This window comes from Electrona antarctica, assembly GCF_951216825.1.
Source record: "Electrona antarctica genome assembly, chromosome: 16".
Taxonomy (NCBI): Eukaryota; Metazoa; Chordata; class Actinopteri; order Myctophiformes; family Myctophidae; genus Electrona; species Electrona antarctica.
In genome coordinates, this window is record NC_136797.1 from 16,909,205 (window position 1) to 16,935,645 (window position 26,441).

The 26,441-nt window shown below is 42.2% G+C and overlaps 1 protein-coding gene across 7 annotated transcripts in view; it reads left to right on the top strand.

The window, feature by feature from the left end:
* LOC306939189 (leucine-rich repeat transmembrane neuronal protein 4) overlaps positions 1-26,441 on the top strand; it is a 136,003-nt gene that overhangs the window by 20,691 nt on the left and 88,871 nt on the right. The window contains exon 3 of one of the 7 annotated variants that reach the window (XM_079523729.1): positions 21,105-21,475. The exons of the other annotated variants lie outside the window; for them this stretch is intronic. Within the exon in view, the coding sequence (XP_079379855.1) occupies positions 21,105-21,176 (72 nt within the window). The 3' untranslated portion in view covers positions 21,177-21,475. Of the gene's footprint in view, positions 1-21,104; positions 21,476-26,441 lie in introns of those variants that run through there. 7 annotated transcript variants of the gene reach the window in all.

Below are 26,441 nucleotides of genomic sequence, written 5' to 3' on the forward strand. Positions count from 1 at the left end.
TTCATTCAATTATAATACAATTATAATACATCCACAGAGAGCATCCACAGAGAGCCTTTAAAAAGTGTGGAATAAATGTATTGCTTTCAAAAAAATAAATTAAAAAAAATACAGAATTATGATTATTGGACCGTCAAGATAGGACTGTAAATGTATATTTTGTTTACCTACTGTATGTAAGCCACCAGTATAATAATATACTTGAATGAAAATGGCCATCATCTCTCCTTTTGACCTCATCGCTCCAAACACACATTGCAGGTAACTCTTTCTTGACTTCACCATCACTGACTCCTCTGCAACACTGTATCCCATAACAACTGTCTACAGCTGATTTAATTTCCCTTAAATAAATAAGTAAAGATAAAATACATAAAGTGAGAGACTAGAGACTAGAATATTTATTTGGATATTGTAATATTGTGATATGGTACTGTATAAGCTCTTTTTAATCACTTAAACCTTATTTAATACATTTTTATTTCTTTTAAATAACAAGGCTATACAGAAATTACGCTGTCGTCACACTATTATATTATCATCACAAATTCACAATATCAATGTGTTTTGTCAGATAAATCTGTCCTATAATTGAACTGTCCGATGAGGACAATCTGAACCTATGTTTCAGACTTCATGGCAACCTGGAAAAATTGCAACTGGCAAATGAAACCACAGCTAGAGCTAGTAGTAGTAGTAGTCTTTAGATTTAGGACTTTCTGTTCTGAGGTTTGCCAGTACACCCCGTTCTGCCCAGAATTCTCTTTCTGCATGTCGTATTATTGACACTCCTGCCTAGGCTACCTAGAATCATGTTGTGATGATACAAGGAAAAGAAAATGAAAATACATGTCTCAATAACAGCCCATTCTGATCCTGTTGAGAGGCGCCGTGCATTATCCACTGAGCCACACAGTGTCCCACAGTGGCACTGAGACACTTCCTCACCAGGGGAATTCAACCTGCCTCTTTGACCAATGTCCAACTGGCAGCTAGTGGTGGACTATGTACTCTAGTACGGTACTTAAGTACAATTTTGAAGTACCTTTTTGACACAAATCGAGTATTTCTTTCTTTCATTTTTTCCTTCATTTTCTTTTTATAATTTAAGCTTTTATAGTGGCTATTATTGTACTTTTTACTCCACTTTGACAGCTTTAGTTACTAGTTGCTTTGCACACATTGGTTTATTAATAAGGAATACAATTATAAATCTTAACAGTTCTTTTTCAAATAGCAGATCTACACAAGCTCACAATGTGTCGCGATGTGACACGTTTTGACGCGTTGTGAGCTTGCAGTACTGCAGATTTGACATTTTCAAGTATAAAAGTATGGCTGGTTGATGTGGTTAACCAGCCATACTAAGTGGTTAATGATCAATATTTGTCCAATAATGTGATGGGTATAGGGTAAATACTTTTGTATTTTTACTGATTTAACATTCTGAATACATATTGTGGTATTGCATATGGTATTGGTAGGCTACTTTTACTTAAAGGACCACTTCACCACTTTTCAACTTCTGAGTACCACAGACGAAAAACAGTCCTAAGTCCAAATTTCAGACTGACCCCTCCACGAAAAGGCCTTGTTGTCCTGAACCCTTATCTATCATTTATATATTATGGATCAATAGTGTGGACTTAGACTGTTATTCGTCTGTGGTACATTGGTCCTAACTAATGTTCATGATAAAATACCACCATTTTTTCCTACTCAGTCTGTGTCTCATAGGAGGGCTGTGGGCAGTTCAGAAACCCGTCCACCAGTGACATCATCGATGGTGAATCCAAGCTAATAGAAACGGCAGGCTTTCTTTTCCTGAAAGGTTGCAATGCAAAAGTTGAAGCCATCGTTCTCACGATAATAAAAATCTAAATATATTTTAAAACAAATCTTGTTTAAAAAAAATCTGCCTAATGATGATGTCACTGGTGGACGGGTGTCCGAACTGCCCAAAGCCCTCCTATGAGACACAGACTGAGTAGGAAAAAAATGGTGGTGTTTTATCATGAACATTAGTGAGGACCAATTATATGAAGAGATGTTGAAAAGTGGTGAAGTGGTCCTTTAAGTATAACTGAGTACTAGGCTATTTCTTAGTCCAGTCATCTGTTTTGACTGGTCTAACTTTCTCCCAGCTTGGCTCCTGAGGAGCTCACTTTATCCTGTCGAATGTTTAACCTTGATAAAAAAAAACTGCCCCCAGCACTCCCTCCACAAGGCCCCCGATGGATTGTGATATTAAAGTCAAAACAAGTGCACAAGAAGGCTATGAAAGGAGCCTGTGAGCAGAGCACCTCCAGGCACAGTGTAACACTCTGCCTCGTGCTCCTGGGCTCACATGGACATATTTCCTTAGAGGTCAGAACTTTACTTCATCTATCGTCAAAGCCTGAACACAATATTTACTCAATCCAATCATACTATATATAGGTTTGCAATTTACAATTTAGTAATTTATTTAGCATTATGTTCTTATCCATAGCGACCTTTACTCTTAAGTGCAACATTGGAGTAAATGCAATGAACCCTAGTCAAGAAATGACTGGTCAAGCAAATAGAGCTAATACTGTAAAATGTAAATACTGTAACTGATACCAGCTCATCAAACCTAGCATCTATCTAAACAACATGCTCTAAATTACATTATTATCATTTTTATATAAATTACAGTTGAACGAGTACCAAGTAACGTGCGTCTGCATAGGATCACAACTAGCATCAAGAAGTGATGCAACAAGTCGTAAAAAAATGTGTTTTACAAACAATCCAAATGGTGAGAACATTTTCTATGTGGAGCTTGGTAGTACATTTGGCATACAGTATAGGCCTGGATATGCAAACCAAATGTGGTTCCAGTCACATTTACGGTGTAGGAGCCTTTCAAATATTGAACATTTTAACCTTTAATTTTTGCATTATATCATCTGGCTGACTGGGAAATTCTTTGGCATATCTGAGTTTGCACATCATATCTAAATGATCTAGTATTCATGAGTTTTATGTCTCCAGCATTGCCATTTACCGTCTCAAGAGAACTTGTGAAAAGCCGAGGGAATAAGATTATAATAAACGGACAGAAAAACAATAAGTTCTCAGCCCTTCGGGCATGGAAACTTTTATAAGCAGCCTTGAAGAGGAAGTCACATCATACACGTTTACAGCAAAATTACGTCTCTGGATCCGATCAGAAAATTATTGTCACTGTCACAGATAATGTGAACATCCAGGGCGGCTGTGGCTCAGGAGGTAGAGCAGGTCGTCCAATGATCCCTGGGTCGGCGGTTCGAATCCCGGCTCCTCCTGTCCACATGTCGAAGTGTCCTTGGGCAAGACACTGAACCCTACATTGCCTCCAATGAGTCGGTTGGTGTGAGCTTGCCACCATTGGTGTGTGAATGTGGGAAGTGAGGACGCTGGCGTCGACTGTTCGCCGCTTCACCTCCCAATGTATGAATGAATGAACCATTGTAAAGCGCTTTGAGCACTTGGAAAAGCGCTATAAAAATGCAATTCATTAAAAATGCAATTCATTATCCAATATCAGAACCTATTCCAACACCCAGTATCAGATCCCAGTTTATATTATTTCATTACATTTCTATTTATTTTGTGATTAACTTATTAGGCAGTTTACAATGTAAATGCAGTTGGTGGGTAGGGAAATAACAGTCAGTAGCTTGTTAGTTCGTTTTTTTAAATTGCTTAATCTACATACACTACAACAAGTATTTCACTGGAATGGTTTAATGTAGTGTATAAAAGCCACTTCCCCGGATTGTTAAGCTAAAATGAATACTGTCATAAAGACATTGTAATAACTGTACTACATTCACTAGTAGTACAACTCAGCCTCTCTCTCTCTCTCTCTCTCTCTCTCTCTCTCTCTCTCTCTCTCTCTCTCTCTCTCTCTCTCTCTCTCTCTCTCTCTCTCTCTCTCTCTCTCTCATCTGTCTGCCTCTTCAGTTCAAGGTCACAGTGTCAGATTGTTAATTGCTTAGAAAACAACACCACCACTACACAAACACTGGGAGGGCAAGAAACCGATCTGTAAACCGGCATGAACTTCGAGATGCTAGGGTCTTAGGTCGACAATTAGGCATGCGGGGGACTTCAAACACACCGCTTGTGAGAGAACATCCCTCTCATCCGCCTAATCCTGTCTCTTACACACTGTGGTTCCATGCCGCCGGTCCTCGCCGTACCGTTTGATCCATGCGTAATGAGGGTGTTAGATCACCAATATAGCAAAATCGCATTACCTGTAAATAAAGACAGACTCGGTACTGCTTTCTTCTACAACTTTTAGTTCCTGCAAAGCGACCTACAGTAAGTGCATGTTTATTGGCTCAACAATTCATGGTTTAATACAGGCTTATCTCCTTTTGTCGTTTTGGTAGTGAACCTGTGCATTTGTTCCACTCACTCGTAGTAACACTTGTGTACCTCTCAAATTTTCCTCGATACCTACAGAAAGAAATGGGGCTCAAGGTTCCGTTTTTTTGTATATACATGTATAAAAATTATGGAAATAGTAAAATACTCTTCACAATTGAGGCATATTTATCAGACGCTCTTATCCAGAGTGCCTTAAGCTCTAACCACACCAAAGGGTCGAGACGGTTTTAGCGTTGTCCCAGCGGTGTGATATGTCCTGTTGCACATTGACCCTAGTGATTTAATGCATGGAATTCAATATTGGCCCAAACCACACCAAAGGGTCACCATGCAACTCCTTGCAACCCTTTGGACCCAAGGAGTTGCATGGCGACCCTTTGGTGTGGTTAGGGGCGGGCTTTAGAAAGAGAACATGACTCGAACCCTAGTCAACAAACAACAGGGTAAATTATGAAGTAAATGGAGTGCAAAGGCAGTGCTACAAAGTAACTATAATACCAAGGTAAACATCAAGCCTAGCATCTCAACATGCTATCTAAGCAAACATAGGCTATTTATCATTTGTGTATACAGACAATGCATACTGTAACAAAGTATAAGTAATATCAAAATAGGCAGGTATGAAGAGTGCTAGGAGGTGAGGTGGGTTTTCAGACTGTAGCAGAAATGGGGGAGTGAGTATGCAGTCCTGACTGAGGGGTGAGGTCATTTTATGGCTTTGGAACCAGGAGAGGGAAGAGTCACTTGGAGTGATTGATTGATTGATTGAAGTATTTATTAACAGCAGAATTACAGTACATTTCAAGTACAACTCAATACAATTCAGCCTGAGCAAGACCCGGGACCATTGCAGATGCATGTAAACAATGGCGTGCGATGCAGTTGAAGCTACTGAGTAGATAATAAAGCAGCAGAAAAATAAGTAAATTGACATGAACAAGTGCCACCCACAACGATGCTCACAACTATTAATCGTGACTGCCCATTACAGAGAAGCATAAACATACACTAAAGAATCAAGCCAAGCTATCTGATCGAGCAGCACATAAGAATAATTAATTAAGGTCTTCTGTGAACAGTGAAGAAAGATTTCAATGATTTCAAATGTTATTTAATAAAACAAGTCCATTGAACTTAGGCCTACATGCCTAAGTTTGCATATATGTATATGCCATGTATGCATATACAAATATATGCTATACAAATATATATATATTTTTTTGTATGGCTTAATTCACCCTTTGTCAAGTTCCGCCCGTGGTTGTGCCCCTCTTCGCACCCATTGGTTGCCGTTTTGTGGTTGGACAAAAAAACCTCTCTCTCCATCCACTACCATTGAAATAACATGTTTTTCAGTTGCTTCATATTGATATTCTGTGCACTCAATTCTTATTTTAAACTTGGTGTCGGTAAAAAGGAACATCACAGATGCAGCATGGTATTTTTTCTCCAAAAAATATGTTTTAGCAAATTCAACATAAACAAGCCGGAACAAGGCAGAAAGAGCCTGCTGGTTAGACAGTCAGGGACCGACAGAAGGCTGACAAAGGATGTCCACCAACACATACTCACTCCCAGCTCATCAGGTTTCAGAGACTAGACGAGAGCTAACATAGCGCAGACTTATAAAACATCTCTGCTTTCAGTGTCAGTGAAAGTAGAGAAGTTAAATGAGCCTGAGTCCGACCTGAGCCTGATCTAATAATAAAATAATAAAAAAGGGGTCTGAGCTCAGCCCTAATCAACTCATGGTGTCAGGTCCCGTCAGGGCCCGATGGGCTTGCAGACCTCTAGCAGGAAGTAGGGGTGGATCATGTCCTCACGTTAAAGAGGTGCCATGCCCTTGATTCATTGGCTTGTCACCATCATCATCATCAACAGTGTTTAGAAATGAACGTGGACAGCAATTGGAAGCCTTTGAAGGAAGCACGAAAGGCCAGCGGCATGAAAATGTAGGCGCGACGCAGTATTTTAAATAACAAATGACAAAATGCCTATAATGGCAAGATACAGTAGGGACGCCAGTTTGAAAGTGGTACAAATATGTTTTTACAGTATTTTCCTTTTTGCCGGGAAATGAGTGTGCACAAAGAATGAATCATTAAAAGATAGTTCATAACTTTTTGTAAAGTTGTAGTATATTGCAGTAAACAATGAACAATGTGTGGTTGTCACAACATCCCAAGGCACATCAGGACTTGTCTCACGACACACCAGCGTGCCTCTGCATGCACACTGTCTGGAAACCATTGGGGTGGATAGTCCCGGTGAGCTCAAATTCCCTCCTCAGCTGAAACAACTGGCAATCCCATGAAACTCGATCAAGCAGTAGTTATTAGTTAACAAGGAAAAATAATTAGGTGCCCCAAAGTACTGAATCGACCAGGAGGGAACCGACAGTGAGTAGTGACTCAAGTATAGATATTCTCACATACTGCATCACGATGCTGTCAGACAAAAGACAAAAACATCACCAAAGTAAAATGTTCAATAAGATTTGGGAGTGACATTCTTTTAGCGATGTCAATGATTATTGATATTCTTGATAAACACCTTCAGCACACTAACTTTATAATACAGGTATATATTAACCTCTTTAAGCTTCTAAGGTTTCTCCAGGGACGAGAAAGTCTGTCAAAAAAGTTAAAATATTAAGTGAACATGTTAAATAATCTTTCGGATTTTACAATTCCGTATCCATTGCAAGCTTGCCCATATCAGAGACTTGTGAATCTGAAACATGTTGAAGGTATAGGAATGCAGAGCATGCATTTGTTATAATCACATGAATTCCAGCATCCTTATTCTGGCCACATCAGGCAAACATTCACAGGAAATAGCAGATTTCACAGTGTGCCACAACGTGACATGTTGTGACCTTAGTGTAGAAGGAAAAGGTTAAAGGGGACCAAGTATACTATAGACCCCTATAGGGGAAACGAAGTACTGTACATAGTGTTTAAGTGGTTAAAGGACGACTTCACCCATTTTCAATCTATCTTCATATAATCTGTCCTCATTAATTACCAGTACCATTGGTCAGTAGCCTCGGAAACCCAGACGTTTTTATTTCCAGGGAGGAAAAAAAAGGCTGGGGTCTCGAGTCCACTTCAATTCGGCATAGAGTAGCGCAAACGTCGATCACTCTCTGCTGATTTCTGATCGTCTGCACCTTTTGTTAAATTGACGCACACACGTACACAAGCACACTCCTCTCTCTCTGTCGCTCTAATTAATTAGTCTCATGTCGCGCAGCTGCGTCTAGATTATCCTGGCGGATCCTGCCGGGAGCTGCCTATGCCATAGAAAGCATAGGTGGACCCCAGACTAATTGGTCAGTGACTCAGTACAATGTTTGTCTACTCTGTCCGTGTCTCAGAGGAGGGCTGTGTGGGCAGTTCAGAAACCCACCTACAAGTGACAGCATCGATGGAGAATCAAAGCTAAACGGCAGGCTTTCCATTCCTGGAAAGTTAGATGCTATTAATAGAAGCCATTGTTCTCGCATTATAGAAGTAGTTCACCCAAAGAATGTCTCGTTTTCCTGAGCAAATAACGTGATGATGGGTGGCCCGCTCATCAAATGATTAGCTCAGGAATGCGACAAAAACAATAAACATCTCCATGAATTCAAGGCTTCATGCGGTGTGTAATTGATAGAAAATATGTAATTTTTTGGGTGAACTACTTAATTATTTAATTAATACAAAATCACACCCGTGTGAAGTGAGGGGCACTCTTATCATCATACATCATCTCATTCTGGCCAATCACAATTTGCGTCCTCACTTTGACGTCTTCACTTTTCTGCCTTCACTTTTAGCTCCAATACATATGTACTTTGCTCAGCCAATCAAAGCATCGCTATGGGGTGATCAGCCAATCACACAAACCTGGAAAGCTGGAAAATAGAAACCTTGTTTGAAATGATGAAACCTGCCTACCGATGATGTCACTGATAGGCAGGTTTCTAAACTATCCACAGCCCTCCTCTGAGTGAAAATAATCTTTTTTTGTAACCATTATTATAATGAGCATTGAAGACCAAGTACCGTATATGAATATGGGTTGAAAATGGTTGAAGTGGTCCTTTAAGTATTGTGAGCCAAAATGATGAAGGGATGTACTACAGTCTGAAGGGCAATGCAGACCAGCGGGCTGGTCAGGATTCATTGCAATCGCAACATGCATAGACGTAGTGTCTAATTTACAATGGCTGCAGCTGATTCATGCACTGAACACTTCCCTCGCATTGTGCGAGTGTGGAAGACATGAAAGCACACTAGTCAAAATGCAGCTCCCTAGACCAGGGGTTCTCAACCCGTGGGTCGCGACCCCTCGGGGGGGTCGCCAAATTATTTTGGGGGGTCCCCAAAATATCTAAACAAATAAAATAAAAAAAGATTTAAAAAAAAAATTTTTAGCTAAATTATAACAATGCTTAAAACATCAAAAGGGGTTCCCGCCCAAAATGGTTTAAGGTTATTGTAGCAGTCAATTTATATTGGGGGTTGGGAGGGGGCGGGGTGGGGGTCCCGAGACATTGCCAAAGCATTTCCGGGGGTCCCCGGCCAAAAACGTTGAGAACCCCTGCCCTAGACCAGTGGTTCCCAAACTTTTTCATGTCAAGGACCCCCAATCTTCTCCATATCTTTTCCATTTGAAAAGATATGCTAGGGACCCCCCATAAGAGAAGGTTTTTTCGGTTATAGCAATGATTCTCAACCCGTTTAATTTCAAGGACCCCCAGTTTGACATGCATTATAGTCTACGGACCCCCATTTAATGGCATTTCTATCTCTGGGACCCCCAATTTCTATTTTAAAATCGGTGTATAAATGGAACCAAATGGATCCGTTAGTACTTTGGGAACCACTGCCCTAGACTCCACCTGATGAAAGCCATGCGTGGCCGAAACGTTGTACTATCCTTCTGTGTTTTTAAAGTAAAAAAAAGAAAAAAGAATCACAGTTGTGTGAAGCGAGCGGTGCCTTTTATCATGATGATGCGAACGTCATCATACATCAGCCAATCAAATCATCACATTCCGTGCTACAAACACATTCCGTGCTTAAACGGACATACGCTGTGCATAGTAGCGGAACTGCACCTCTCAAAAATAGACATGTCTCAGAGTATCTCTGAGGACATGAAGTCCTAAAAGTCCATAAAATGCATCTACTTTGCTGAATTGCTTCATCTGCAAACGTAACAACATTCCCTATACTACGCCCACTAGCTGTCTTTGATCTGTTTTCAACCACCACCTGTGATAGTCATTATATGATTCATCTATTGTGGTAATACTAACTTGAATGATTATACATACAGTATGTATGATTCATCTACTGCTTAAGTAAGAGATGTAATGTAATTGTTTATTCATATTTTGGGTCTATACACTTAACACTCCCATCGCCCAGGACGAAGTACTTTGTCCTTTTCATTAGTAACGCCCGACGCCCAGGACGAAGTATTGTCCAAAAGACGAAGATTATTGATATGAGAACGGATCGCATGGCTCTATAGCCCAGGCGCGCCTCCTGGGCAATCCTCGGTGACGCGCAAGAGTGAGACGTCATCGAAAAACTCTCTCCTCTGTTTAGCTGATGAAAACGAAAATCTTAAAACGTTCATGATCTAAATCATCCCGTCTTTTTATGAAAAAAGATCCTGTGTTAGACGGCGCTCCGCGGTCCAGTCGCTAGTCTCGATAGATTTATTCTTGTCTCCCGTTGTTGTCGATCGACTCTAGAGTGGTGTGGCTATTGTTAGCTGCTACACACACATCATCAACTTCCACCGGTCTGTCCGGAAAAGGGGTCCGTGTTTATAAATCATATGGGCGCATTAATGTAATGGATTAAATAACCCCGGGCAATTAAAGTGTTAATTTGCGTTATAGCAGTTTTGGCACCATCTCCATCAACCTTAGAATAAACGTATACATAACCAAGTGGGAGAAGCTGTGGCAACGTCCTAGAAATCTGAGATTGGTCAGTAAGTGACATATTTTACTCATAGGGTCTTGAGTGTGTGGGATAGGGTTAGGTATAGGGGTTAGTTAAAATGGGGCCTGTCGGACCAATGGGACGTCGGAAACAACCTAGGTCAACTCACCGTTGCAGTCGTTTGATGGCATTGGCTCTCAGCATTCCCAAGTTAGTGAAGTGAAGACACTGCAGTACGGAGAGTTATGTTTTTTCATTTATTTCCTTGCCAAATAAGATTTATTAAGGTTGTTTATGTTTTATTGATCAACATGGGGAAATTACTTCTCTGCATTTGACCCATCCTAACTATTAGGATGTGTCTTGCCCAGGGACAATTTGGCATGGAGCCAGGAGAATCAAACCGGGGACCTTTCCGGTCCCCTCTACCTTCTGAGTCCAAATAGAGCAATATAGCTGCTTGTCTGGAAGTCATCTCTATTTCACCTACGTATACAGCCCAACAAAAACAGTTTGACACTTTAGGTGAGAAATAGGTCATGCAGGTGCTCAATATAAATTGTCATTTACAATCTGCAATGGCTAGTTTAAAGGTTTGTATTATGCAGGAGGAGCTTCCGTGCAGTTTTGTAATTTTAACAAATCTCTGCTTTCAAATGGCATGTTGGTTACTAGACTTTTTGCAGTGCACCTACAGTACTATGAATACACAAAACATAGACATTTTTTTGTGCTGACAAAATATTTTGTAGAATGTGGATTAAGTGATTCATTTGATAAATAACGAATTTCTCTAGTGCCTTCTCCTTTCCACTGAAAATGCACCAAGTTATGGAACACATGCACGCACGCACATGCACACACATGCACGCACGCACGACCATGCACACATACAGAAAGTGTGGTCGCAAATACATCCACTATTCAATATGCAATATGTGTACACACACACACACACACACACACACACACACACACACACACACACACACACACACACACACACACACACACACACACACACACACACACACACACACACACACACACACACACACACACACACACACACACACACTCTCTCTCTCTCCCTCCCTTTCTCTGTCTCGCCGGATTTTCTCACCAGTGTGTAGGCGGTTTGTTTACCGAACGAGGTTGAAACTGCAGTTTATGTTATGAAAGGGCAATAAATATTTGAAGATTATTCCATGTGTGAGGGACATTATATTTGATGGTTTCACAATGCAAACGTCTCAGGAACCGTTTATCTTTTTTACTTTTCAATATACAACGCTGGCATATGGCAGATCAAGAGGCTTGGTCAAATCGTGTCCCATATCCCGTCACCCGTTGACTTGAGGGCTGTGAAACTGCCTTTGATTAGTTACACAGTAAAGATAAACAGATACATCATACAGAGAGGGGGGGGGGGGGGGGGCATCAGAACGACAGTTCACACACACACACACACACACACACACACACACACACACACACACACACACACACACACACATCACACACACACACACACACATACATGCTCTCACATTACTCTCAGGCAACCCTCGCTGATGAAGAAGCAACTTAAACATCTTAACACCTATGATGCTAAAACGTCTTCTCTAAACAAACCGGGATGTGCCATGGACGTGTATACTCGTTTTTTTGTCCTTTTTTAATGATATAAAACGGGATCGCTGTAATACATTTTTTGACAGCTCCCGTTGCTAGGCAACGCCTTGTGCAGCGCTCCTGGACATGTTTGGCACGTCATGCGCGCAGCCGTTCACTTCCTTGTTTACGGCAAGGTTAATTAAATAAGGTTAGGAAGCGAAGACGTACGGTAGACTCGCAATGGGCTATATGCAGCCAACACTTCCGCGTTCAGCTTCCTTGGTCTCAATGGGCTATATGCAGCCAACACTAACGCGTTCAGCTCCCTTGGTCTCAATGGGCTATATGCAGCCAACACTAACGCGTTCAGCTTCCTTGGTCTCAATTGTGCATGTTTCTTTCCTTCCAGGGAGCAACATGGAGTCCACCGTGCGGTCTTCGCTTCCTGTCCTCATTTAATAGTCCTTGGTTTACGGGCCGACAAATGTTGCTCATATCTCTGAGTCTATGCCCATGGTTTTGATCAGAACGCAGATGTTCTGTCCTAATTTCTGACTTAACCAAGCATCTCGTTTGGAATATTAACGCTTCTAGAGACTTGACAGCGCGAGGTAGTAATGGAACATTATACCTCCCGTTTTTTGGGGGAAATGGAGGGAGGGGATTTTCACAGTAAAATCTGCCCATCTGCTTGGCACTCCTAGTGCTTTTTATTCTGAAGAACTCTGGCAGCATCATACGTAAGTGTTAATCGTGTCTTTTGAAATGAGCTGTGCTTTGTCGTTTTGCTTAAATGGTGGGCAAATTGAGCCGTTGGAGACTGAATCATACACCAGTGTGGGCGTTTTGTTTACTGAACAAGGTTGAGGGGGCACTTGTAATAATGGCCTGCCATATTTCCATATTTCCTGTCCTTCCTTTTAGGCTTCAACTAAAACAAATAGAAGGAGACTACATAGCCTACAGTACTAAATATAATATTGACTTGGACGTGTGCATATTTGTTTTTAGTAATCAAAATACTGTACTGTCTGGCAAAGCTCATATGCAGAGCAGTGTCCAACATGAAATAAAGCATTTTAATTACAAAATAAATAAATAAAGCAGTCAGATAGATCCAGGGAATATGCATATAAAAATCTTCCAACTCATTATGATCATTATGAGGCAAGAAGCAAGGACTTAATAACAATGTATTTAATGAAAGTAAAAAAATAATGAATGTTGCATAACTAAGTGTTATGCAAGTATTACCCTTTACCTTACGCCGGGGCTGGACGCCGGCACTGACGCTAGACGCGTCAGCGGTGCGTCTCCGTCACCGTCAGGGAATGTTCCCTTTTTAATCAATGAAGGGTGGCTCCACTGCCTACGATGCGTTGTGTTGCGCTGCGTTAGTTTTTTTGACCCACGTCACACGCATCACACACGTCCAGTGAAGCTCCGCCGTTAGCCACTGTGCATGCCCTGGTTCGTTTTTTGCCCCGCGTCACACGCATCACACGCGTCCAGTGGAGCTCCGCCGTTAGCCACTGTGCATGCCCTGGCTTGTAGATATCAACCTGCTAATTTTCATTATTGCATAATGATGTGAAAGTAGCCCATTATGTGCCAACAGTACAGCCTGTGACAACCTTTGCTGCATGGCTCTCCCCGTCTCTCCCTCCCTCTTTCCTGTCCGTCTTGGACACTTTCCTAAAACAGAGACTACATGGCTAGATTCTGTCTGGGGGGAAGGAGAAAAAAAAGCACATTTCAAAAAGAGAGACAATACAATGTTAAGATGTGCATCTGGTACGATTGAACTTGGCACCATGCTTTAGCCAAGAATAAGGGTTAAATTCTGAAGTCAACCATGCTGTCACTTCTACTACAAGATTACAAGTGACACACACTTCCGGTTCTCCCATCCTCAGTAATCTTTAGCTGCATGTGTGACACGCCAGATTGTTAGATCTCTTCAGACATACAGTGATCACAGGATATACACAGATCTCCATATAAGGGCATAAAAGGGACAGAGACAGGTTCAACTGGGTACTCTGACAGAGTTGTCAACGGGCCTGAAAATTAAGGCACGGCCCTAATTGATCAGGCCCGGCACGGCCCGACTAACAGGTCGGGTTTGGGCAGAATTTGAGAACTCTACACATAGTAAAAGTGAAACACCATTCAGCACCATCTTCACAATACACAAACAGACACTATTATTTTTATTATTATAAAAAAAATGCAATATATATATTTTTTTTTCATGGAGCACGAGGCACCTACATTTTAGGCCCTGTCCGGCCCAAAAACGTCGGGTCGGGTCGGGCCTGGTCGGGTTCGGTTACTCTGTACAATGGGTACAACAACTACAGCGGGTATTGCATAACTGGAGGAGCATCCGCTCCCAACGGCCATCCTTCCCAATGGGGGGCATCGGCCTAGTCATCTATCTGTAAACTCTGCCATGCATGTCTGCCTGCCTCCCCACACACATTTCTGTGTTGCCACTGCTATATCCTACTGACTCACCTGTCTGTCGGTAGTAATAATAATAATAGGCTACTGCCAGTGAGGAGCCCCCACCGGGAGGACGTCCTAGACGTAGAGCCATCGTCCTATACTTTTCCCGCCCATAACACTCCCTGCTGACAGGTGCTACCCCAGCCTGTAGGAGTACATGCAATGACCAATAGCATGCACCCTCCACGCCCGGCGTAAAGCCAGTTGCACCACGGTGCATTGGAAGTGAAACCCACAACCTCTGTGCCGATTAATGCTGTTTGAGATCTGTGTCTGTCTGGCTTGCCTTTTATGCTTATATATCATGGAGATCCCTGATGTCATAGGCTGGCCTACAAGCACTCTGATGGTGGCAACTGCATTAAAGGGACACTTCACCCGTTTTGCAAAAAAATATAATATGTGGTTTTAGATATTTTTGATTTTAGCAGTGATCCCAGTGTCAATGATGTCATGGAAACTGGGCTCACTTCTTTCCTGGACTACAATTCCCATAATGCTTTGGTGCACTGCTCCCCCTTATGGATAGGGGGAGGGCTGTCTTACTGAGAAAACATTGTAGTCCAGGAAGTAAGTGAGCCCACTCAGCCCAGTGTCCTTGACATCAGAGACACTGGGCTCACTGCTAAAAAGGTGAAGTTTCTCTTTAAGTAATCTGACGGTACAGCGCATATTGCGTAAGCTAGGAGGGGGGTGGGGTATGCGTTCCCAATGAACATCGTTCCCAACGGGCATAGGCGTAGTACAGTAAAAATCTTTATGATACATATTCATTTAGATTAAGGACGGGGCCGCTGCATCAAAGGTTATATGAAAAATAATGAACACCCTCTGGCCACTCAGAATCCAAGTATTCTCCGTGGCCATGGTATAATTGGCTATAATGTACAGTATAGTCAGTGGGATTCTAATTATCTCATTGCCACAAACAACTATTTGTCTGGTGTGATTATAATCATAATTTCCATTCATGACTTATTTTACACGACAGTACACACTACACAGTACTTCCGGCTGAGAAAACCTCCCTCGTCAGGACTAAATAATTCTGTGGCATGCAGTAACATATCGCCTAACCACTTGAACCCTATACACAGTAGCCTACGTAATTGCACTGGAGCCCCCCATGGGTCTAATCCCATGGGTCTAATCTAGGCCGCCTCCTTTTTATCTGTCCACGTTGCGTTGTGAGCTTGTAGATTCTTTCGCAGAATATTTCGGGACACTATAGCCTTCATGTGGTTAATCATTTCAAGGATGCATATTTTAAACATGAGAGAGAGAGGACTGACCCAGCAGCAGCAATAATTGCAGCCATCTCAGAGAAGTCTTGTAAAATGGCAACAGAGATGTACGCCTCCTCTGCCGAGACGCGAACATTTCCATGCAAATTTAGTGAATTCTAAGCGTGGGAGCCACAGTAAATTAATGGGAATACATAATAGACCACATTTATAATGGCCACGTTCCACATTGCACACACCTTTTTTTTGCCCAATCTGCCCTAAAATGGATATATGCATGACAGAGGGGAGCTACTTCATCCTTCCACTGCATGAAACGAGGGACGTATTCATCAAACTGTGCGACTTGCACACTCCCACTCATTGACACGTTTATTGTACGTCTGTAGTAATTTAAAGGGGGACACCGCATACCTTTAATCCTAACCATTTTACCGAGATCTACCTAGTATCTCTATTTAACAAGTTGAAATACTACCACAGACTTATAGTCGATGACTCCAAAAGTGGCTTCTGGGGAAAATTGAAGCTCTCGTTCCTGCTCCTTTTGCCCTGTGGATTCCATGCAGTCTGAACAAAATGTGCCACATCTGTGTGAAGCCCTGTGCAAAGTTGACGATCTGTTATTGCACATTACTTATCACAGTGTGGATCTGCAGGAGGCTATCCGTCTGTAAGAGGGTAGTTTGTGTACAGTATGTGTGTGTCATTGTGTGTGTTTACTGGGAGCTAAACTCACAAACTTTACCAATAAGTGCCAAGTTTCTTGTGTACACGGCCAGTAGGCATTGAAGAAGTACATCATGCACATGTTCTGTCACATGTTTTATATACCTGTATTGTTTTAAATATCTTACTGTAATTGTATGATGGAAGTGAAAGGGGCCCAGCTTGGTCTAAACACATTTATAGCCACGCCATTCCCACTGTTCTCTTACAGGGGAATATATAGTACAAGCAGAAGGGAGTTCCAACCGTACCTCTAGCCTATGGCAGGTCAGTCTGGTGCATCTCAGAGGCAGGACAGGAGGAAAGGAGGCACTAGTCTGGAGCAACTCAGGTTGATGACCTGACAAAGATGTGACTGATACATCGAAACGTTGTCGCTTTTTTTACTTGCACCCTGATAATAAAATAAGGGCTTAAACTGTCTGAGTTGCTCCAGTGCCTCCTTTCCTTCTAGGGGAATTTAGTACGTTGCACTTAAGATTTCTTCTCTCCAAAACATCTTAATTTGTATCTTTCCATCTCTCCATTAACATAAATTCATTACCTTTATGTGACATTATGCAAATACCAGTTCCTGTTCAATACCCTCATGCATTGGCCCGGGCTGAAAAAAGAGTTCATTGGAATTTTGCATTCCATGACAATCTTTCACCTGATTCAAATGTAAAAAAAATATATATTTTGAATCCTAATGAATGCCTGCAGGTCAAACATTGTGCAGTGAAAGACCTATAAACTATTAGGATTGCCTGAGAGATTTTCTTTTGCATACGTTTTCAATGCATTATTTATGCAATTCTGTTCTTTCAAGGTAGAAACCCGTTCTCACAGCGGCAAGGCAATGTTTGTGTCGGTCATTGATGCTGACGGCAACATTAGAGACTCGCCTGTTCTGTGCTCTCGGCGAGCAACAATACAATGTCGGACAGGCAGGGAAGTTGGGCTCAAAGTGGAGTAGGCAGCAAGACAGGTATATGCTAGTGGACTGGCACAAGAGGCCCAGACAACAGGACTTGGAGCGCTTGACACGGAGACAGGAGAGGCAGTTAGAGGCCCAGGCGTATCAGGCAGCCATCCAGACTCGACAGCGCGATTGGCAGGGACGCGTCCACACAGACACACACACAGGCCTCTCTCTCCCACAGACAGCTGTCCATCCCCTTGATCCGTGGCAGCTCAAGGCTTTTTTTGAGGTGTGATCAGAGGTCCGAAAGAAAGTCCAACAGATCTGCACGTTTTCCTCAGTGGCCAAAGCAAGCCGAGGAAACGGTGTACCCTGAAAAATGGGGTAAATTAACACTCTTCTGACTCTCGTGAATAGTTCTTTGAGGGAAATAACCATGTGAACGCTAGTGTCCTTATTTTGGGCATGTCAAATAGGCAAACATCTATCAAAAAATAGTGAATCTGTGAATATTTTGGACAAAATAGCTGATCTACAAATTCACAATACATTGTGACTTGTGAGCTTGTAGATTGTCTATTTTCACTTTTGACATACAACAGAGTATAGGGTTTAAGGGGTTAAAGGGATGATCAATCATCCAGAAAACGTGAAACCTGTTTGCTATTTATGAATGTCACTTGGAAGCAGGCGAGGAGTGATGAGAGGACACACATAAAACCTCCTAGGTTTTCTTTTGTAAGTGAAGAAGGTGCCTAGCTAATGTAATTCCACAAACAGGCACTGCAAAATAAATGTATAGTGTTCCTCTTTTGATTAATACAATCTCTTACAATTCTGTGGAAAGCATTTGCTGATTTGATAGGCTCTTGGCAGGCTTAACTGCATCCCTATTTTGGGCATGTCATTATAGGCGAAAAGTTTAGAGAATTCTTAAACATGCGTGTGAAACTCTGAAAGTTTGAGAACCACTATGCTACACCAAATGGAACCGAGCCTATAATTAGCATAATTGGAAAGACCTGTGAATTAAGGAAGTAAGGAATAGGCCCAATTTCTTTCCAATAAAGCTCTGAGAATAGAGACAGTTTGAGTTATCTTTTTCGGTTAAAGGAAAACCGATGACAAATTCCAGACTCACTACTCGATTCCACCCACTCACATCAGCTTGCTTGAATAATTGTTATGCTATGGCTGACCTATTCTATACTTTGTCGTATGGCTCTGTTGTTTACCAAAAATAAAATGGTCTTGTTTTTTTGCTCTTCGGCGAGTGGCACAATCGTACAGTTATACAACCAAGTATAAATTAGGCTTTAGACATGATGTACTGGAGCCTAACTCGCTGCATTCACTCAGCTTATTCGCTTATTCTGTGCCATCCGTAGCTACTAACACAGCCAGAGGCTATACTAGACCCCCAGCACTCAAAACTCGCACGTCTAGCACAGAATCCCATCACAGTAACACATGCAATCTGCCAATCATTTTCCTAAACTGCTACTGCGTAGAACAGAGGTTCCCAACCTGGGAGGATATTGCGTTTGCAAGTCGGCCCCCAAATAATTGGTAAATCACTACGATTGTACTGCTAATATAACATTAATATTATGTAAAAACAATCATCAACAATTTAAAACCTTGGGTATACTATGTTAGTTGATTGATCCAAGCCGGAACAATTGATTGATTGATCATTACAATGCATGCGCTGAAAATGCTACCCAACTTAACTGTTAAGTGGTCAAATGGGTGGGCCACGAATGCCTTTAAGATTTTCAAGTGGGCCCCGTCCAGAAAAGGATCGGAACCGCTGGCGTAGAATAAAAGTTGTCTCGGCTTATTTGTTGCTTTTTCGATGCAAAAGGTCCCAGCAGATGCAGTGAAAGTACATTATATTTGCACTGCTACTACCACACACTGACACTGCGTATACACGCAGCATGCATTCTGCACACTGCGCCGCATACACGCTTTTTATACCGAGTAAGTATGAATACCTGACGGGAGGTGGAGCACGAATTTTATTGGTATTTTAAATGTAAATGTTTTTTCATGCCTTTAGCATGATCTTTCTCCTGTATGTATTCACTATATAGTGCCAGGGTCAGTTTAGCTGTTTGCAGGCACAAAGTAACCTTCATCTCCCCTGCTAGTAGGCCTATATTCTCAGAGGTTTAATTTCTGTGCCTGCGTGCGTGCGTGCGAAGCCGCACACATGCATGTGCACACATGTGCTTTTCTTTCAGGCCTGTTCTCTGCTGTGTCAAGCCCATATTATTTTTCGTTAATTACCTGTCCGTGTCAACCTCAAGTATAACACTGTGTACGGCCTCACACTGCATCAACTCCTATGCTGGGCTGGCTTGGCTGTCTTCCACTGCAGGAAAATGTACACCGCACATGATTGATGACTTCTATTCCACCTCCCTCTGCCTAGCATACTATAGCCTCGCATGTCCAGACTGCAGGCTTTTTGTTTTTTACATTAGACATACAGGACATATTTAAACACATGTTTGAAAATGCTTACCGCCTCCCTACCTTTCATCATCATCGCCCATTCATCCCAAGACACCGACAGCGAGAGAGAGAGAGAGCGTCAGAGAGAAGGACATGCAGGGTAGGGTGAAGGAGAACTGTGCACGGTATTGTTACTCCACTGCACACCTCCCCGAGAAATATCCACCCCACGATGCAACACTGAGCACTCCCTGCCATAAATGTCACATATTTGAAGGCCATCTTTCACAGTGAAATATAATGGTGCCTTTTATTGATTGGATTAGCAAGGTAATAAAAGGTCTGTATTGACAAAACCGACAATGGATACGTTTGGGATTGATTGTGCCATGAAGCCGGCGAGGGCACTTAGGGGGCCCGGGACCCTTTTCTCGATGCATTGACTGCTTCTTGAAATGTGAAAAAGATCATTGATAATCATGATCATAAAATGAGGGATGGGTGGTGCAAATCCCAACTCGCCCTGACCCCCGTCCCCCCCTCCCCCAAGCAGAGGTAGAGGCTCTTTCTTCCCGTAACTCATGTGTCCTCAATTGTGTTACGCATGATTGCACGAGTGAAGCAATATATTTTCCAACGTAGGGGTCAATGTTTTTTCTTATTTCAGTCTCTCTCCGTTGCATCACAATAATTGTGTCTTCATGTATACAATATGCACACAGTTTTTATGTCATATGATACCCAAAATGGTTTTCCTATTGATTCTTTCTACTGTCAAACATGTCAAATGGAGACGATTGCTACCTTAAAATAATCGCGAATGTGCTGTGTGCCCTGCAACAAATCATGAATACGGTATGCTCTTTGCAGAGACTGGTATTTAAAATTGGACTTGTTCCAAAATGTATCACGATGCAAGCAAACACAAACTGTTATTTTAATCACTTTATAGCCTATTCTGCCATGGTGTTTTGTGCTTTAATCATGATCTTAGGCAGAAAACTATTCTTATTTGACAATGCAGTTTTTCTTCCGTGACATGGCTTGCTTCCTTCTAATCTCCATTTTTTTAAAAGCACACATGCACGCACGCACACACACACACACACACACACACACACACACACACTCACCACGTGCAGGCACGCACACACACAGACACACACAGTCAGACATACACGCATGCTTCCATGCTCACACACAGGGAAAGATGGATGGATGGTTGGATGGATGGATGGATGGATGGATGTGTGTGCTAAATTTGAAATGTTTTTTTGACAGGTTCTACCCAGATATCAAGCTGCAGAGGAACGTGTGATCAGGTTGAACACTGGTCCATGTAGCAGAAAATAGATGGGAAATGACACTTTTGGTAGGAAGAGAGGAACACGAGAATGAGTAAGTGAGAGAGTCATACGGACCTTGAGAGATGCATAATTACAGGAAAACAAGAAATGGGTAAACTGCAGGTGAAAGGGACATGGTGGCTACCTGCTGACATTCTCCCATTTCTATCCCCCTCCCCCTCTTTTCTGACCTGAGAGGTGCAGTCTGTTTGATTTAGTGCCAATCACAGTTTTTAATGTCTGTGCAGAGCATCATAATTTATTAGGATTATCATAAACTTGTGCCGGGAGCTGGTGGAAGTGCACTTGTGCCTCCCCCTCAAAATGAATTACCCGCTGCTAGCCAAGGCGTCAATCAGGCCAGAAATGGCGACACCAGCTTTTTTTCCTGACTTTGTTTCCCCCCCAACCTTTCCATGCAGCCCATCAAAACCAAGACCCCCCCAATAAATATTCATCCGATCATATTCCACCATAGATATGGCCAAGGATATTAGGTGAAGAATACTGTAGCTGAAGGGGACTTGGCTCTTTGGATGTTTGCCTGTTTTTGTTGAGATTAAAATGAAGACACTAAGCCCTTCGTGTGTCCTAAACCCTTTCACTCAGTTTTGATCACGCTGGGTAACGAAAGAGCCGTTGTCAATGGCATTGACACATCGCCTTGAATGTCGTCGCTGTCAGGTAACCTTGTATGTCCAAAACTGTTAATGTTCAGGAACTGGGGAAAAAAAATATCTGTGCTCCAATGTATCCAATGTAGTTGTTAATAGCCCCGAGCCCTTGTTAATATACTTCTCATTGGTTCAATATATAAAACACACAGAAACACATGTGCCGCAGCTTTCTTCACTACTTTTGCGAGACCCTCTTGTATGATTAAACTGGGCATTCATTTTATGAAAGAAAAACATATGGAGATATGAGAGTTCTTCTCAACAGTGACGATAATGTTGGTAAAACTATGTATTGTTCCAAGACAACACTACAAAATCCAGAGTATTATAATTTAATTCTGAGTGTAAAAAGGACCCATAAGAGTAATAATCTCTTTATCTGTGCCTACTCTATTGTGCACTTCCTGATAAATTGATAAATGAGTGGGCAGCGAAATGAAGAGGAAAATAGGTTATGTTATTGCCTTTTTACAACCTTTTTTCTTTTTACAGCTTTCGGACAAGTGGTCTTTTTATATCGAGATTAACAGCAAGTGCCAAATAATAGCTCTTACTGCTCGCGGGTTGGCTAACATGCATTTGTTGCATCGATGTGTATGGCCACATTTCAACCAGACGCTCATTGTCTTAAGAGGGTATGCAATAAAGCCCTGGGGATTTTGCAGCGTGTGTTATAATGTAACGGCCATCTCCATCAAATGGAAGGCATATATCACCTTGCTGGATATTCCATCGCTGGTAAACCTTACCTGCCTTTTTTGTTTTGCAGTTGCGTACAGTGTTTCACCAAAGTGCAATCCAAGTTCACAGCAGGCTGTGTGCATAGTTTTCTGCAGTCTAGAATTTATATACTGTATGTGTTTAATGTTTATCAGGTGTTAAGCGGCTGCCGATTAACTGTGCTTACCGCATAGCCTTAAACCCCCCCCAGTGGCCGCTGTGGACGGTGAAAAACACATTCCAATGAATGAATGAAAAATCTATGGAACAATAGGTGGGTCTATTTTGGGGCTGATCTGGAGCCTCTACTGGCACGATTCGCAATGGGAGTGTGAGAGGCAGACAGATTGGAATGGGAGTGTGAGAGGCAGGGAGTGTGAGAGGATGGGAGTGTGAGAGGCAGGGAGTGTGAGAGGATGGGAGTGTGAGAGGCAGACAGTGTGAGAGGCAGACAGATTGGAAGCCTAATTAATTCAGCTTTCCTTAATTAGCCTCTTCCCTCCTTGATGCACTCTCCAATCTTTTGACTATCTCACTTTCACTCTCTATTCTCTCTCCTACTCTCTCTCTCTCTCTCTCTCTCCTACTCTCTCTCTCTCTCTCTCTCTCTCTCTCTCTCTTACTCTCTCTCTCTTACTCTTTCTCTCTCTCTTTCTCTATCTCTCTCTCTCTCTCTCTCTCTCTCTCTCTCTCTCTCTCTCTCTCTCTCTCTCTCTCTCTCTTACTCTTACTCTTACTCTTTCTCTCTCTCTCTCTCTCTCTCTCTCTCTCTCTCTCTCTCTCTCCCTGACTTCCCACTCTCTCTCTCTCTTTCTCTCTCTCTCTCTCTCTCTCTCTCTCTCTCTGACTTCCCACTCTCTCTCTCTCTCTTTGTTGCCATCTTTCCATAGGGCTTTTCCGGATGGTGACAATATGTTGTGAGCCGATAAACAAGCACACACTGCCGAGGAGGGCAGCTTATAGGCGAGGGTATAGTTTGTCTGTGCTTCTGCCTGTGCCGCCACTAGAGGACCATGCAGACAAAAGGCAAAGCCGGAAGCTAGAGCTTGTTGGCCTTGTGTCGTCTTAGGAGATACGTGGCGTATTGTGTCTCACAAGGCAGGTGGTCATTGTTGAGGCTGGATGCATGGCACGCCACCACGATCACCCCCACCCACCCCCTGCATGGTTGTGTCAATTACTAACACGTTCCCCGCAGTGATCTGCACACTGTAGTCGTTGGTTGAATCACAGGCTCATGGCAGTGTAGTCGCTTGCACGGTCAGGCCAAGCCAATCCCGGGCCGAGCCAGGCTAAGCCAAAGCGGCCAGCTATGCTGAAAGATGAGATGTTGACTTTAATGACAGGGCACTCTCTGAGGCCCGGCCCAGCCACTCTGTGCACAGAATAATAATGCCGTTATTCTAACAGCTTTGACCAATCAGAAGGAGAGCTCTCTGAATGCTGATTGACTCGCTGTTGACATTCTCATGCACCACGCCGGCTTTTTAATGAATGGCATGATTAACTCATCAGGGTTTGCTTTTGTGCTAGCGAGGAAGGTGATAAACTCACTACATACACAGACTACAGACAGTTCCAGACAGTTGACATGTATTTCAGTGGTTTCCAAACAAGGACTACACAAAAAGGTATGAATGATATTTTAGTTTATTGTGTCAGTACTTTGTTCACACTCCTTCCCCATACAGAGGCAAATTGTATACGCTAAAAAATAAAATATTTTTATCACCTTGGGCTTAAGAGGAAAATGTAAATCTATTCATGCAATGAATATTCTTTCATAGATTTCCTGTTTTTGAGGGGCGCTAGCCCCTCCTATATACAGGTTTAATGTTTGTTTTTAGTTCAATGTTTGTTTTAAAAACGCCATTGACAATGAAGGGAAAATGTACGTCATCTTGTGCCTAACACAAACATTAAATGCCATTAACAATAAAGAGAATTTTATGCTTGTTTTGACACCGTTTGTTTTACATCACCATTACATCACCTAATCAACATGAGTTAGACAATAATATATTATCGCCCCTCACATCACACGGGTGTGATTTTTAATAATGAATACATGTGTGCCTTGAGATTTTGACTTCGACATTGCCCAAAATACCATAACCGTAACGACTTAAATGCCAGCATCTGTAATGTGGGGGGGGGGGACACACAAAAATAATTTGCAGAACAGCAGATCTACAAGCTCTCAACGCATCACTGTGCAACGCATAGAGAGCTTGTAGACCTGCTTTTTCAGCAAAGATATTTAATGTAGAGCAAAAAAAAAAAGAAGAAAATCTATCAATCAGGCTACAGGGTTTAAGTGGTTACATTGTATCTCTGATCTTTCCGGTACAGATACATTTTCAGCATCATGGTACGTTTTAATCCTCACTCCCTCTGTATAATGGTAACGTGCATTAACTCATTATTGAATTGACGATTCCAGTGAGCAATAAATAACTAATTCAGATGAGTGTTATTCAGAGATGATGGAGCAGGAGAGAAGGTTAACCATGTAAGGGGAAAATGGCGTGGGGGGGGGAAGGAGAAAAAAAGTGACTGGGGTTTAATTGCACACATGCATCTAAGAGACAGCTCTCAGCCCACCTCCACTTCATTGAATATATAAAAAAGGGTCAGATGAAAAATATGACTGAATAGATGATGGTAATTAAATGAAGCAGAACCTATCTGCCTTTCTGCCAATGGACCCTAATATGATAAATATCTTTAGGGAAGATTTGTCTTCCTCTGCGTCCCCGTCCCCCCCGCCCAAAGATGGTCTATTTGCGTATCAAGGTCATCTTGCTTCCCTGCTGCGTTTTCCATAGGACACTTTTTTTTCTTTTTTACCTTTTCTACCCCCCCTCTTCTCTTATCTGTTACATCCCCACCCTTTTCTCTGACCTCACATATCCATTGAGTGGAGGACACAGTCTGGTGGATTACGGGTGACGGCGGAAATAGAGGCAGGGTCTAGGGGAAGTTGTCTTTTACACACCAGAAGCTGCATATCTTTTTTTTTCTTTTAATGCTTAAAAAAAGTGATGATTGCCTTCGTTGCACCATTCCAGCGCCAATCCTTGCGTTTTAGTTTAGAGCACAAGAGGGCGTTTCATTAATTTATTAATTTCATTTCTTGACTTATATTCTTTTCTGCATTTTCCTCAAGTGGAAACGTTTGAGCCTCGAGATTAAGACCTAGTTACTAGTATATTCAAAGTGTGCTTTTTAAGCATCGTCTTACCGTTGCATTGGAGCACAGCATATATATTGTATACCTCTGCCTCAAGGAAAAGTCTTGTTTGTTCCTTTACCGAAACAAGACAAACTGAGAAAAATGCAATGATCAATGAAAAAAGTTGTATATGCAAGGCCAGCAGCAACTGAGAACTACTGCTCAGAGTGTGCATGGCTACTGGACACACCACCTCCAAGTGTGCAAGTGTATCAGGCGTGGGGGAGGTGTATCACTATATGACAGTAGGTGTGTTACTGTGTTTCCATAAAGCCGTTTTTTTGCGCATTAAGGCTCTTGCGCAAAATCTCCTGGATGGAAACACCTCAAAATGCGAAGGTGGCGAATTTTGGCTTTTTCGAAAAAAGGGAAATGCGCAAATGGTGTATGGAAACACTTGCGGAAAAGGTTTTTAAATATATGTTTTCGCATTATATCGCTTTTGAACAGTTGGAAAAAAGAAAAAGAAAAACGATGGGGAGGCAGTGGAGTGAACGGTGCATGGGAGGGTGGCTAGAGAGGGAGAGGGAGTGATGTTGTGGATACATATAAGGTCCCAATTTACTACTACCCGACCCGTCCGATTAATAATTGTGTAGTGTGTTCAAAGATCCCATATGAAGTCTGAATCCTCCCGAGT